The 15,049-nt window shown below is 40.1% G+C and overlaps 1 protein-coding gene across 1 annotated transcript; it reads left to right on the forward strand.

Moving 5' to 3' along the window:
* Positions 1-1,090: 1,090 nt before the first annotated feature.
* Positions 1,091-14,913, forward strand: gtpbp4 (GTP binding protein 4). Its single transcript, XM_060872591.1, has 16 exons — positions 1,091-1,222; positions 3,676-3,846; positions 3,979-4,082; positions 4,186-4,322; positions 4,453-4,553; positions 6,466-6,558; positions 8,841-9,032; positions 9,884-9,949; positions 10,949-11,038; positions 11,257-11,367; positions 11,516-11,645; positions 11,733-11,833; positions 11,965-12,162; positions 12,315-12,380; positions 13,908-14,051; positions 14,562-14,913. The coding sequence occupies exons 1-16, from the start codon at positions 1,175-1,177 to the stop codon at positions 14,712-14,714; spliced, it is 1,905 nt and encodes a 634-aa protein (XP_060728574.1). The 5' UTR covers positions 1,091-1,174; the 3' UTR covers positions 14,715-14,913.
* Positions 14,914-15,049: the final 136 nt, after the last annotated feature.

The following is a 15,049-nucleotide window of genomic DNA, read 5'->3' on the forward strand; positions in this document are numbered from 1 at the left end:
TTTCTGTTTCTTGTTTTCACATTCCATTTTAGTGATGTTTACTGGAGTGTTATTAGGAATGTTTGAAAAATAAAACGGAATGGATTCATTTGACTCTGTAAAATTCATTTTAATGTCATCAAATCTACAGTTCAGCCAAAAGGATTCAGGTGATTACTGGAATATTTCACTTAAAAAGGTTATAAGGTAATAAAAGTTGTATAATGCATGAAATAAATGAGATACTATAACAGGGCATTCATTTTCTACCGCTTATCCAAAGTACCTCGGGTCACGGGGAGCCTGTGCCTATCCCAGGTGTCATCGGGCATCAAGGCAGGATACACCCTGGACCATCGCAGGGCATAACAGGGCATTTGATAAGTTTAATGGTTTAAAAAATGTTTTCCCCATAATTTAGTAACGTGTAGAGCCACCATTCGGAACAAAAATTAAATGTTAAAGTAAATGGTTTCTCTAGGAGTTTCAGTCTTATAACATTATACTTCACCAAAGCTGTACTTGAAAAGTTCTGTGTACCCTGTCAGTTTCTGCATGTAATGTGAACACATCTGTTCACGGGATGTAGTATTGCTTCATTTATGCCTACTATTTTAGAATATTTTTGAAGACTGTAACACTATGAAATAACATGTATGTATCTATGCTGTAGCCACAGAAGTGTTAAACAGATCGAAACTATTTTAAATCTAAAATTCTAACAATATTTCTACATTCATCTTCCGTTATACTAGAAATAGATACATTAGAAATGTACGCTTGCACATTCAGTTCAAGTTTATATCAAAACTTATAAGAAACAGTGTGATCTCTATAGTAACTTAAAAAAAGCCCTGTTTGTAACTGTGGTGAGCTGAAATGAATCTCAGAACACATCAGGTGTTGCAGTGGATGGACTACACAGGTCTTTCTAGGGCTAAAGGAAACTAGTTAAATGTATGAATAGTAAGTAATAACATTTATTATTCTGAAAAACCTCAATGAAGCTTCACTAGGAGCCCATAAGACATCACAAACGATCATGTAGCCCTTCTGGATTTTACCTATTATTTCCGGCGTGGCCGCCAGGGGGCAGTGTGACGTAAGCTGCGTCTATTGAGCCGCTCTTGCTGAGTCGCTGCTGAATTCGGTCCTTTCCGGTGTCGTGGAGTCTGACAGCACGTGTGGCGGCATCATGGCGCTCTATAACTTTAAAAAGATTATGGTGGTTCCCACCGCAAAGGTAGGATTTCAGTTAGACTTTGTACAAGTTAGTTTTGTATGTCGTTACGGTGCCCGGTGTTTATTGTTGTCACTGTAAACCTGTCTGCTTTTGACACGTGAGTTAGCTGGAGTTAGCACAGCATGCTAACGGTACCTTTAACTAGAACAGATAAAAGTGTTTATTCATGTTTTATACATTCATGTTTTAGCTCCGATGATTGATCCAATATTTAGGTATTTTTCGTGTGGATTTTCTAAAATCAATAACATTCAGTTATAGGTTGGTTTTATTTTGTGTACACATTAATAAAGTGCTTTACATTTTATAATCTGTGATAGAATTATGATAAAGAATTACAATAAAAGAATCTGTTCATACATCATATATGACCCGGTCTCGGTGCTTTATAAGTTTCTTATGCGTATTCATAACATAAATACACAAGCTTCATAAATGTTACAGTGTGTGTGTGTGTGTGTTATAAAGTGGTGGTGGTGGGGGGTTGGGGTGTTATAAAGTATAAAGTGTTGGGGGGGTCATGGCATAAAGTGGGGGGGTGTCATGGTGTAGAGTGGTGGTGTTGTAAAGTGGGGGGTGTCATGACGTAAAGTGGGGGAGGGTGTCATGGCGTAAAGTGGTCATGGCATAAAGTGGGGGGGGGGGGTGTCATGGCGTAAAGTGGTGGTGTTGTAAAGTGGGGGGGTGTCATGGTGTAGAGTGGTGGTGTTGTAAAGTGGGGGGTGTCATGACGTAAAGTGGGGGGGTATCATGGTGTAGAGTGGTGGTGTTGTAAAGTGGGGGGTGTCATGACGTAAAGTGGGGGGGGGGGGTATCATGGTGTAGAGTGGTGGTGTTGTAAAGTGGGGGGTGTCATGGTGTAGAGTGGTGGTGTTGTAAAGTGGGGGGTGTCATGACGTAAAGTGGGGGAGGGTGTCATGGCGTAAAGTGGTCATGGCATAAAGTGGGGGGGGTGTCATGGCGTAAAGTGGTGGTGTTGTAAAGTGTGGGGGTGTCATGACGTAAAGTGGTGGTGTTGTAAAGTGGGGGGGTGTCATGGTGTAGAGTGGTGGTGTTGTAAAGTGGGGGGTGTCATGACGTAAAGTGGGGGGGGGTATCATGGTGTAGAGTGGTGGTGTTGTAAAGTGGGGGGTGTCATGACGTAAAGTGGGGGGGTATCATGGTGTAGAGTGGTGGTGTTGTAAAGTGGGGGGTGTCATGACGTAAAGTGGGGGGGGGTATCATGGTGTAGAGTGGTGGTGTTGTAAAGTGGGGGGTGTCATGACGTAAAGTGGGGGGGTATCATGGTGTAGAGTGGTGGTGTTGTAAAGTGGGGGGTGTCATGACGTAAAGTGGGGGGGTATCATGGTGTAGAGTGGTGGTGTTGTAAAGTGGGGGGTGTCATGACGTAAAGTGGGGGAGGGTGTCATGGCGTAGAGTGGTGGTGTTGTAAAGTGGGGGGTGTCATGACGTAAAGTGGGGGAGGGTGTCATGGCGTAAAGTGGTCATGGCATAAAGTGTGGGGGTTTCATGACGTAAAGTGGTGGTGTTATAAAGTGGGGGGTTTCATGACGTAAAGTGGTGGTGTTATAAAGTGGGGGGTTTCATGACGTAAAGTGGTGGTGTTGTAAAGTGGGGGGGTGTCATGACGTAAAGTGGTGGTGTTGTAAAGTGTGGGGGTTTCATGACGTAAAGTGGTGGTGTTGTAAAGTGTGGGGGTGTCATGGCGTATTTGGCAAGACAGTTTTGTAATTTTGATTGAAATGTGGAGGTTTAATTCAAAGTATAACGAAAATGCCTTTTCAGGACTGTTCTGTTTCCTTATTTCCTATTAGCTAAAGGGTCTGTAGTTAATTACTGTAATAAATTGAGTATTTGTTTTCAAAATAGCCTTACATAATTACATAATTGTTTCCCCTTCAAAAACCTTCTATGATATGGTCTCAGAGTTAAAATAGCCAAGATAAAACTCCAGAAATGAAAGAAACATGGACAAAGACGTTAAGCACATCTGCACAAGTGTGGAATGTTGGGGAAAAGCACACAGGAAGCTACTGCTCACATCGAGACACGAAGCAACACACATGGAGTACGTTAGAGTTTTGGAATAAGATTCTGTGGGCTGATGAGACAAAGTCCTATGAGGAGTGTTCCACAGTCATGTGTGTGTACATGTACAGGCCTCCTGAGTTACACCTATTTATATCCTTTACCCTATTTTATAGCATACTTAGCAATAACGTGCATTCTGGTTCCGCACCTGATATATATATACACACACATACATATATAATCACATGTTTATAATGTATGTATATAAATGTATAGATTTTTTACTCTGGAAATATACACCTCAATGACATGGTTTAAATAGCTTTTAAGAGTTCGAGTGCTATTCAGTGGCAGTGCTGGAGTTTAATAGAGAGTTAATGATTGAGACTGAACAGCATTGTTTCCTCTTTTTTCTCTTTCAGGACTTCATTGACCTGACGTTGTCCAAAACCCAGCGCAAAACCCCGACCGTGGTTCACAAACATTATCAGATTCATCGCATTCGCCACTTCTACATGCGCAAAGTTAAGTTCACGCAACAGAACTACCATGACCGCCTGTCACAGATCATAACGGACTTCCCTAAGCTGGATGTGAGTTGCACACTGTTTATTTGCTATGTTTACATGTATCCTTTGGGTGACATGTTAAGTCTTAACATGAATGCACTTTTTTTCTCTCTCTTTCTTTTTATTCCCGCTCCAATTTTTTCCCCATTCTTCCAGGATATTCACCCATTCTACGCTGACCTGATGAATGTGTTGTATGATAAAGATCATTACAAACTTGCTCTGGGTCAGATCAACATTGCCAAGAACCTGATTGATAAGTAAGACTGCTGTCTGAAGAACGTCTTTTCTCTTATATGCTTTTTATTTAGGGAACATCTCTGGAATGACAGTGAAATAATGTGTATGTTTGTTTGTATGTAGTGTCGCTAAAGACTACGTGCGTCTGATGAAGTATGGCGACTCGCTGTATCGCTGCAAGCAGTTAAAGAGAGCAGCGCTCGGACGCATGTGCACCATCGTAAAGAGACAGAAACAAAGTCTGGAATATCTAGAACAAGGTACTCGTGATAACTCGCAAGTCCTTTTCTAACCTGCTACATCTATAACCAGCTGTGTCATATGATTAATACGTGAAGAACATCACTGGTCATAAATAAACGCAGTTATTGTTTGCATTTGTTGTTTTAGTTCGTCAGCATCTTTCTCGTCTGCCCACAATCGACCCGAACACCAGAACCCTTCTGCTCTGTGGATACCCCAACGTCGGCAAGTCAAGCTTCATCAACATGGTGTGTGTTTGGGAGGAATTGTGTTGAATATCTACTCTGAGAATTGTTGTTGTTGTTGACATGTAGCTCTGTTTATCTGAGCATATGAATATATTGGGAAAACAAGGAATCAGCCAACACACCAGCTAGCATCTTATGGGTATACAGTGGTGTGAAAAAGTGTTGGCCCCCTTCCTGATTTTTTTTTTTATCCTTGTACATACACACAAGTGCATGTTTGTCACTTTAATGTTTTAGATCAAACCAATTTAAATATTAGTCAAAGATAACAAGTAAACACAACATGCAGTTGTTAAATGTAGGTTTTTATTATTAAGGGAAAACAAAATCCAAACCTACATGGTCCTGTGTGGAAAACGTGTTTGCCCCTAAACATCATAACTGGTTGTTCCACCCTTAGCAGCAAGAACTGCAATCAAGCGTTTGCGACAACTTGCAATGAGTCTGTTACAGACTGTGGAGGAATTTTGGTTCACTCATCTTTGCAGAATTGTTGTAACTCAGCCACTTTGGAGAGTTTTCGAGCATGAACCGCCTTTTTAAGGTCATGCCACAGCATCTCAATAGGATTCAGGTCAGGACTTTGACTCGGCCACTCCAAAGTCTTCATTTTGTTTTTCTTCAGCCATTCAGAGGTGGACTTGCTGGTGTGTTTTGGATCATTGTCCTGCTGCAGAACCCAAGTTCGCTTCAGCTTGAGGTCACAAACAGATGGCTGCTCATTGCCCCTCATTGCCCTTTTTGGTAGACAACAGAATTCATGGTTCCATTTATCACAGCAAGTCTTCCAGGTCCTGTGCGGTTTTACTTTTACGCAGATGTAATGGGACACAACTTTTGTCTCGTCAGTCCAAAGAGTATTTTCCCAAAAGTCTTGGGGATCATCAAGATGTTTTCTGGCAAAACATTCAGGCCATTTTTGCCCAGTCTCTTTCTTATGGTGGAGTCATGAACACTGAACTTAACTGAGGCAAGTGAGGCCTGCAGTTTTTTGGATGTTGTTGTGGGTCTTTTGTGACATCTTGGCTGAGTCGTCGCTGCGCTCTTGGGGTGATTTTGGTTGGCCGGCCACTCCTGGGAAGGTTCACCACTGTTCCAAGTTTTCACCATTTGTGGATAATGGCTCTCACTGTGGTTCGCAGGAGTCCCAAAGCTTTAGAAATAGCTTTATAACCTTTTCCAGACTCAGTTACTTTCTCTCTCATTTGTTCCTGAATTTCTTTGGATCTCAGCATAATGTGTAGCTTTGGAGGCTCTTTGGGTCTAATTCACTTTGTCAGTCAGGTCTTATTTAAGTGATAACTTGATTGTGAACAGGTGTGACAGTAATCAGGCCTGCATGTGGCTAGAGAAACTGAACTCAGGTGTGATAAACCACAGTTATGTTTTAACAGGGGGGCAAACACTTTTTCACACAGGGCCTTGTCTGACTAATATTTAAGTTTGTTTGATCTGAAACATTAAAGTGTGACACACGTGTAAAAAAAAATATAAAAATCAGGAAGGGGGCAAACACTATATACACTGTATACTCCATTGGCTTCTTTTATATTGTCTTCAATGGTTACGAGTGCCTGGTGTCTGAGGGAAGCATCCATCCGTTTATTTGAACTGAGTATTGAAAAGAAATTCAGACGTGTCTGAGATGGTTTGATAAAATTGGATGCCTGCTCATTCAACACTAATCAGACCCTGATGCTGTTCCAAATTACGAATGATTTAGGACTGAAAAGCTGGGCTACAATGTGTACAATGAATAAATCTGTAATACTCTGCTGAAATGTTAGTCATTTCTAAATTTAATACCAAGGCTACATTGAGTATTTTATGTTTCTTTCTTTCTTTCTTAATTTGAACAAATATATACTGTTTTTTTTAGCCTGTGCTAAAAAGTGGGTTTCTGTGCATACAGGTCACACGTGCAGATGTAGAGGTGCAGCCATACGCTTTCACCACCAAATCTCTGTTTGTGGGTCACATGGACTATAAGTACCTGCGCTGGCAGGTAAGTGTAATATCCCCCTTTCCAAAAAAAACAAAAACAAAATAAAAACAGTTCTCAACCAACATAGTCCCCTCAATCTTTCAGGACAGTAAGGCCAGTACTTTTGGTTGTGGTACTCTGTAGATACAGATATTTCTCCTGGGTTTTCATAGTTCATGTTACAAATCGTTGCTGTCGGGCGGAATCCTCGTATCTCCAAAACCGTTATTTTTCAGGAAATTAAAAAAACGCTGTACCTTATCTGCAGTGCACAGGGTTTAGTCCGCGTTGCAGTGGATTGTCTTGCGCTAAATTCCTGTCCTCAGACGAGCACCAGAACTAGCGGGGGTCAAGATTTTTTTTTTCTTTCAGCCCAGTGTTTTGAAGACATTTACCTCAGAAGACGTGTTGATTCGTTGCGACTCTTCTTGAGGAGAAATATGCCGTGAAGCTCTCCCACGGAGTGAAGAAGAGGTGGACAGTTGAAGTGTCCAATGGAGTTATGAGATTTGCGCTCAAGCTATTTTCAAGACTTTAGATTGGTTAATAACTTGTAAAAATAACAGACCCACATGGGGACTGACCAATAGCATCGATATGTGAAAAAATATGAAATTGACCAAATTTGGACATACGAGGTTTCCAGCCGACAGCGACGGAATGTATGTTCTTACGATGGAAGATAGCAATACGATAAAATTGTAAAACTACTTAAAATTTCCTGCCTTGAGAGATTCCTCGCCTCAGTCTCGTTAGCGGTTGAGTGCAGTTTTTTTTTCTTTTTCTTTATCATCGCTATCCGCATCTTCCTACCGCTACTTTAATGTTCCCATCAACAATCTAACGTTGTTCCTGTATGCAGATGTCACTCTGTAAGTATGATCCGATACTCCAGTGCATGTCTGATACGTAGCTTAACATTTTCTGCTCACTACCATTGTTTTATAGTTTTTATAGCAGATAGGATTATTTACTGAACAAACTTTGTTAGATTGCATCAGCCAAATGTACTGTAACTTGTTCAGTTATTAACATTACAGTATACTACCCCATAGTGATCACCATTATTTAAGTCTCCTTGGTAGACTAGGTCATGGTTCGAGACTAGCTGTATTTTGGGTTGAATTTCAGAGATGTACGAGGTCAGAATAAACTAGATTTGTAGAGTTTGTCGCGACAAACTTTGATGTTGGCTTTGACGATGCAAGTATTCGCAACGGATGGTGCTTTTTGGAGGCAAGTTGACATAAGGGTTAGTGTTGCTTTTGGAGGCAAGTGGACAGAAGGGTTAGTGTTGCTTTTGGAGGCAAGTGGACAGAAAGCTAGGTTGCCAAAACATTTGGAGGTAAGCGGAGACAAGCATGTGACATCATCCAAATACTCCTGAGGAAGTTCCCCACTGATTGTTTTGATATGTCACTTATCCATGTTGTGCTAATTTTTGATTTTCACGTGACGTCATGAATACACGTGAATACACGTGAGGAAGTTCCCCTTATTGTTCTGAGTGTTTTGATATGTCACATGTCCATGCTGTAAAAAGTTTTTGGATTTTGCATATTTTGGGGGAGGGGCTGCGGCACAACCGAAAGGCCGGTCGGTAGACCAATTTAAACCTTTGTTCAGAGTATCACGAACTATGTAGATAGTTCGAAAGCTTGCTGAGTTCTAAACCTCCAAAGTTTATAATGGGAGTCTATGGGGAAAAAAGGCCATTTTGAGACCCAGTACCGGTACTCGGATCGCTTAGAAAAGTAATAGCAAAAAGCTTCAGACCAGGGTCTACAACATATCCTAATTTGGTGCATGTGGCTCGAAAGCTCTAGGCCGCATTAAATTTTATAAATTTTTGTCTAAGCTTAAATAGGAAAACAGAATGTTGGCTTCTACAAAGCCAACATAATTATATAGATCTGCTGTATTGATTGTTTACACAATTAAGCGCTGTGAATCCTGATCTGCTTTTTTATAATGTTTTAAAATGCATTTTAAATCATTAGAAACAGACTAGAAGTTGCTGATATAATGTTAAAGTATTGCATTTAATCTTTAGTTTCATTTAATTTTTCAGAATTCTTTACAGACTTTTGTTAAATGTTGAAACTATTTTTAAAATAAAATATAAATAAATTGTTGTAATCATTAAATAAAGTATGCTTGATTTTCCCTCTCAAGGTTATGAGTAAACCTCACTGACGTTTTCAGACTGTATGTCCTGTACGCACCAAACTAAAGGATTATTTTAAGGAAATCAGAATCTTCGAGTTAAGATGGGGTAGAATAACTCTGTGTGTTTTGTACAGGTCGTGGACACCCCCGGTATTTTGGATCATCCACTCGAAGAACGGAATACAATTGAGATGCAGGCGATCACTGCCCTGGCCCATCTACGGGCCGCTGTGCTCTATGTGATGGATGTATCTGAGCAGTGTGGACACACTCTTTCTCAGCAACTGGAACTGTTCAACAACATTAGACCCCTCTTTGCAAACAAGGTATACTTAGACACACACACATGGTTTCTACCACAGATATGTTTTTATATTTTCTCCTTTCTCTTCCTGTACTGGTAAATTCTGTGCTTATACTATTTTTGTTAGACAGTCACAAAAAAAAAAGATTTCACTTCATGTCTGTCTTTGTATCAAACCAGTAAGATTTCAAATGTCAAAATAACCCTGACCTAAAGAGGATTTTTATCCAACTCAAAAGAGAAAGAGAGTAGACTGGGGAAATACTCATGAAAATGACCCTAAACTAATCTGGTCTATGGTCCAATAAAGCTCTTATTGTCAAATGGTTAGCTCCCTGCCCAGGAATCTAACCCTGGTTGCGCAATGAAAGGGCAGGATCCTGCAGCTGCACCACCAGGGGGCATGAAGCATGTGTATAATTTTATTTATGTTAAAAGCTATTAAACTTGTGTTGAATGTTGAACACATTAATACATTATGATTTAGCCATTATAATTAGCATTGTCCACTGGCAGGACCCTGGCTCTCATCGCCGCAGCCTGGGTTCGATCCCAAGACAAGTTGCTAACCCAGGTGAAAAGTTAACTCTTAGTCCCGGATAAAATTGGAGGCTTGTGTCAGGAAGGGCATCCGGAGTAAAACCTGACAAATCAAATATGTATACCAGATGATCCGTTGTGGCAACTCAACAGGGAACAGCTGAAAGAAAAACATTTTAATACGATGCAGTGGAATGACTGAGGAATTGAATGTGTGTGTTGGTGACTGCTGGACTATTCCAGGGTTTAGAATTAAGCTTTACATTATGTTTAATCTCAGTATCATTCTTTGCAATTATTCTGAAGTTAATTATTTACCTGTGTGTGTTGTAGCCGTTGATTGTTGTGGCCAATAAGTGTGATGTAAAGAAGATCACTGAGCTGACCGAGGAGAATCAGGTGAGTTGCTGTGACGTACGTTTTGTGGTCTATTGTACTTTTTCCAGTCAGGATTTTACTGTCAGCTTCAGAAATGGTGAAGTTACACTGGATCAAGTAAATGTCATGTGATTCAACTCAAACCTAATTTATGGTTTAGTGCCTACAGACTGCATCTTCTGTGTGCACACAGCTACTGTTCCTGTAGCCAAAACCAATATTAAACGAAACCAATCAGCAAAAAAAACCAATTCTGTGGCATCTAATATAATTGTAAAAAATGTTGTTCTGTATTCAAAATATTACATCTAAATTGGAATGTAGTTATCTCCCCAAGTGTTTTCACATCATTATTCCACTTAAAAGGTCTACAGTCAGGTGTTTGTACTCGGAATCTGTTGCTATTAACCTTAATTAATATGAAATCCAAAGGATCGTCTCCTACCGGGGAAGCAAGTCATCATTAAACTAAAAAATAAAAACAAACCCATCGGAGAGAGAGCAAAAACATCTTGTGTGGCCAAATCAACTATTTGTTACATTTGGTTCTCGGAACAAAAAGGATGCAGTGGTGAAGTCAGGAACACCAACAGACACACACAAAACAATCAGTACCGATCTGGACCGAGGTTTTATTACCAGATCCAGCAAATATCTTGTACTAGAATGAGAAGAGTATAAAGAAGGGAAGGATTACCCATGATCCCTAAGCACACTACCTCGTCTTACCTAAACAGTGCTCCAAAGTCCTACTATATTTTCATGATGGCTTTCTCTGTGGTACATGCTTCAGTTCCATCAGATGTGCTGTATGCATAGCACACCACAGTGTAACATCATTCATAACACAGTCCAACTAAACTGTAATAAACGTTATAGTACAGTATCTCAGGACAATACAGCTGTCTGAGTATTTAAGTAAGTAGTCAAATTAGAAGGCTAGATGAAAGAAAGCACACTTTGTGTCTGGGTGAAAAGGCTAACTCTAATAACTGCCAGCTTTCTTCTGTATTTGTATAGAAAATCTTTGCTGATCTCTTGTCTGAGGGGATCCCAGTGATCGAGACCAGCACATTAACAGAAGAAGGAGTCATGCAAGTAAAGACAGAGGTAAGATTACAAAGTATATCTGAAGAGGCTTCTTTATTTACTGTGAACTGTAACGCAAAAAGGTTTTAATTGACTGTTATTGGTAGTCTAGATGCCAGCATTAATAACGTTATGAAAGGTTCTCAATAGTTTAGCAATTTTAGAAGTGTGGAATGAAGAGGTGATGTGTGTGGTTATAGTGTCCGTGTTTTTTCTGAAGACAGTGTTTCTGTTTCCAGGCATGTGATAGGTTGCTGGTTCACCGTGTGGACACAAAGATGAAGGGGAAGAAAGTACATGACATGTTGAACAGACTCCACCTCGCATTGCCAGCAAAGCGAGATGAAAAGGTTCTGACATTTACACGAACTGTGATCTATTAGATGTATATAAACCAGATATTGGGCATGTACATTAGTGCATTAATGAATATCCTTGTACAAGGTAATTACGATTTTTTTTAATTACGTTTAATTAATCGTGTAACTTTGTGTTTAGGAAAGACCACCATTTATCCCTGAGGGGGCAGCTATTCGCAGAAAGGCCATGGAGGTTGACGCCCCCAAACGTAAACTGGAGCGAGACCTTGAGTTGGAGCTTGGAGACGATTACACACTTGATCTGCAGAGTAAGTCAACTGTTGTTTATAGAGGTGTTTATTTTCAGTTCATAACGCACAAATGCGTCTAACAATATATCGCATGTGTGATCGTAGAATACTGGGACTTAATGAATGCTGATGAGAAGCAGGATAAAATTCCTGAGATCTGGGAAGGACATAACATTGCTGATTATATTGATCCTGAAATCATGAAGGTGAGAGAAATAAACAGTGATCCTGTGTAACCCTGTCTACCTGGTAGGAATGGCTAAGTGCAAGTCATAAGACAAATCTGTACAAACCTACTTCAGAAATATGTTCATGCTTACTCTGTCACCCACACCAGCGATTGGCTGACCTGGAAAAGGAGGAAGAGCTCCGTGAACGGGCGGGTGAGTATGACTCTAATGAAGAGAGTGAGGATGAAGAGATGCAGGAAATTCGGCAGCTGGCCAAACAGATCCGAGAGAAGAGAAAGCTGAAAATTATGGAGTCTAAAGAGAAAGACGTGCAGGGACCCAGAATGCCCCGTACTGCCAAGAAGGTCAGTCTGTCCCTGTTGCTTGCTGTAAACCATATTTTGGCAAGATTTAGTGTAGCGCAAGAATAATATATTTGGCTTGATTGACGGCCTGTGTTTAATGTGCACTGATTATTTTCTGATGGAGATGTTCTTTGATCTGGCTGCTGTTGCAGGTGAACAGAGCAACATTGGAGAAAGACATGCAAGAACTTGGTTTGGACATGACCGACAAAGATGATGTAAGAAATTCACTTGCGCTTCTCAATTTGTTATTGCAGTGGATGTAAAAATCCTACAACATGCCCCTGTTAAATTTCCATATTTTTGTGATCTATTCATCGTATTTTTGTGACGTCGAATCGTCTTAAACTTTTAAGAAAATACTGTGTCGTTTGTTCTGATCGATGGCATCATGGTTCACAAACAGCGTACAAAACATACATGAGCTCCTCGTATAGAATGGTGATCCATATAAGAACATCTAAATTCCCATAATATATGGGTGCAAAACCAGACAGACTTTAGAGATAAACAAGAGACATCTGTTAGATAAAAATCAGCTCGGCTTCAACTGAATTTCCATGCTATCGCAAAATCCACAAAAGAATGTCTTCAGATGATGATCAGTGTTTTGGGATGGCCCAGTTAAAGCCAAGAGTACTATCAAAAATATGTGGAATGAGTTGAGAGCTTTGACCAGGAGATTCATTTGCAAATTAATGTTGCATTTGCAAGGAAAAGTGGAATAAAATAAAGACGCGCTAAGAAGGTGGATTCTTAAAAGGTCAGAACACTGTATTACAAGAAAAGGTTGTTTAACAAAATGTTAATTATGTTGATCCATAATGTTAAGTTAACCAAAATGCTTTATCTTGGGGTGTTTTCCCATATCGTTCGTTTTAAAAGAACCAAACCCAGTTCACTTAAAGTGAACCAGAAAAGGAACTAGCCGAATGTGACCTCAGTCCGTGTTCACAATATAGTGGACTCAAAAGAGAACCCAGTTCTCTTTGTGGTCCTCTTTACTATTGAAGTGATCTCAGACCCTTTCCTGTTCACCCCTCAACTTCATAAGAACTCAGAACGCATTTTATCACGGGTGCTCATGTACTTCTGTCGTAGTTTTTTCACTTTTACGCGACATTGTAGTGCTGTTCTGTTGTACCCCCTTTCCTTCAGTTTTTGAGAAAACAGAAGAAATACTTTTGTTTTTATGTGTTGAGAATAGTTGGCGTTTAATGCCATCCTCTTTCCAAATATCAATAAGTGCACAGCTTTCTTCATAAGACCACACGACTCCGCGACCTGCCATGGCGAAAAGTTTTGTGATTTCAGCAGTCACAGTGACGGAACACGGCTGCAGGTATGGCAAGCCTCCAGGGACATTTGGCGAAACAAAATGCAAAGCGGACCGGGACCTCATTGCTTTCACATGTCACACACAAATCGAACCACAAACGAACCGTACTCAGACCACCTCCGGAGGTGGTCTGAGTACGGTTCGCTTCTGGGTCCTTTTAAGGGGTCTCAGATCACATGGTTTGTTCACATATACACACTGAACCGCTCCGAGAGCGTTTGGAGGGCTCAAATGAACTAGGTGTGAAAACACCCTTAGTCTAATTTCTATGTCACAAAACCTGGGATTTTACCAAACTGGTAGACTCTTTTCTATCCACTATTTTTAAATGTGTGGCATATTTACTTTCTTTTTCTTTTTTTTCTCCCCATTTATTTTTTTAACCCTTGGACATTTCTCTCTGTAGAGCCACTATGTTCAGCAGGCGCGGAGGTCACGTTCACTGGTTAAAAAGAGGAAGAGGGAAGTATCTGTCCAGCCAACTTCACGCACCCGTAGTCAGAGTGCATCAAAACCACCACGTGACCAGTCAGGAATCAGAGATGCAAAGGTACACATGGGATTCTCATTATGTACATCAAAGAAATATTTGCCTCACGAAAGCTCGTCTTACTGTCTTTCTCAGACTTGTGCTCAATGTTGTGATATTTAACCTTGTTATTCTGTTAAAATGGTATCACCTCTACTTCACATACGGAGTCTATTTTTATTCAGTTTGATGTCAGATTAAAGTGAGATCTGCTTTTTCTTGAAAGAATGTCGCAAAACCATTTTCAACTTAGTCATAGAATTTTTAAATGTCAAAATGGCACAAGGGAAACCTACAGAATACTAGGCAGGCAGGTTTAATACTATGGCTGAATTGTGTATAATAAAAAAAAAAAGAATTTGATCTTAAAAGTGTGCAGATATGCTGCAGATTTGACATTTTTTATGAACTTGTTTACCTGCTGGAATTTAAAGCTGGTCTATGAATCAGACGCTTGGTTGTGTTCATATTACCAAATGACATTTTTATTTTATATTTATTTTTTCTCCGCCTCTCTTCTACTCTTCCCAGATGATGAAGAAGGTGAAGACCATGATGAAGAGCTCTCAGAAGGGGATGAACAGGCAGGGCAGGAAGGGCGAATCAGACAGACATGTATTTGACTTGAAACCTAAACACCTGCTCTCAGGAAAGAGAAAATCAGGCAGCACCAGCCATCGATAAACACATCCTTCATTTTACCCATACTTGTGTATGAGGACATGTGCATTTATAAAATTAAACCCATTTCACTGATGGCCAGTTTATTTACATAGCCAGCATCAAATATGCAAGGTACATACAAAAGGCCCCAGTGAACATTTTGCTGAACATTGAGTTGTATGTGGATGGGAGTCAAATAAATCTGCATGAGCTGATGAAATAGTTTGAATGTGGTTTATATGTTTAACTGAATAGTGTTTTACCACTTACTGTCTTTTGTTGTTAAACAAAAAAGCCATTGTTAAACACGAAATTTGTATTTTTTTTTTGTACTTTTAAGGATACTTTAACATGAA

Source organism: Tachysurus vachellii, chromosome 1, assembly GCF_030014155.1.
Source record: "Tachysurus vachellii isolate PV-2020 chromosome 1, HZAU_Pvac_v1, whole genome shotgun sequence".
In the NCBI taxonomy this organism is placed as follows: domain Eukaryota; kingdom Metazoa; phylum Chordata; class Actinopteri; order Siluriformes; family Bagridae; genus Tachysurus; species Tachysurus vachellii.

What these genes read in the sequence shown, in the direction of transcription:
- gtpbp4 (XM_060872591.1), top strand. Translation starts at nt 1,175, where the DNA reads ATGGCGCTCTATAACTTTAAAAAGATTATGGTGGTTCCCACCGCAAAG. An exon ending in ATAAGTACCTGCGCTGGCAG is followed by an intron (nt 6,559 to 8,840) that starts GTAAGTGTAATA and finishes TGTTTTGTACAG; the next exon opens with GTCGTGGACACCCCCGGTAT. An exon ending in TGCCCCGTACTGCCAAGAAG is followed by an intron (nt 12,163 to 12,314) that starts GTCAGTCTGTCC and finishes CTGCTGTTGCAG; the next exon opens with GTGAACAGAGCAACATTGGA.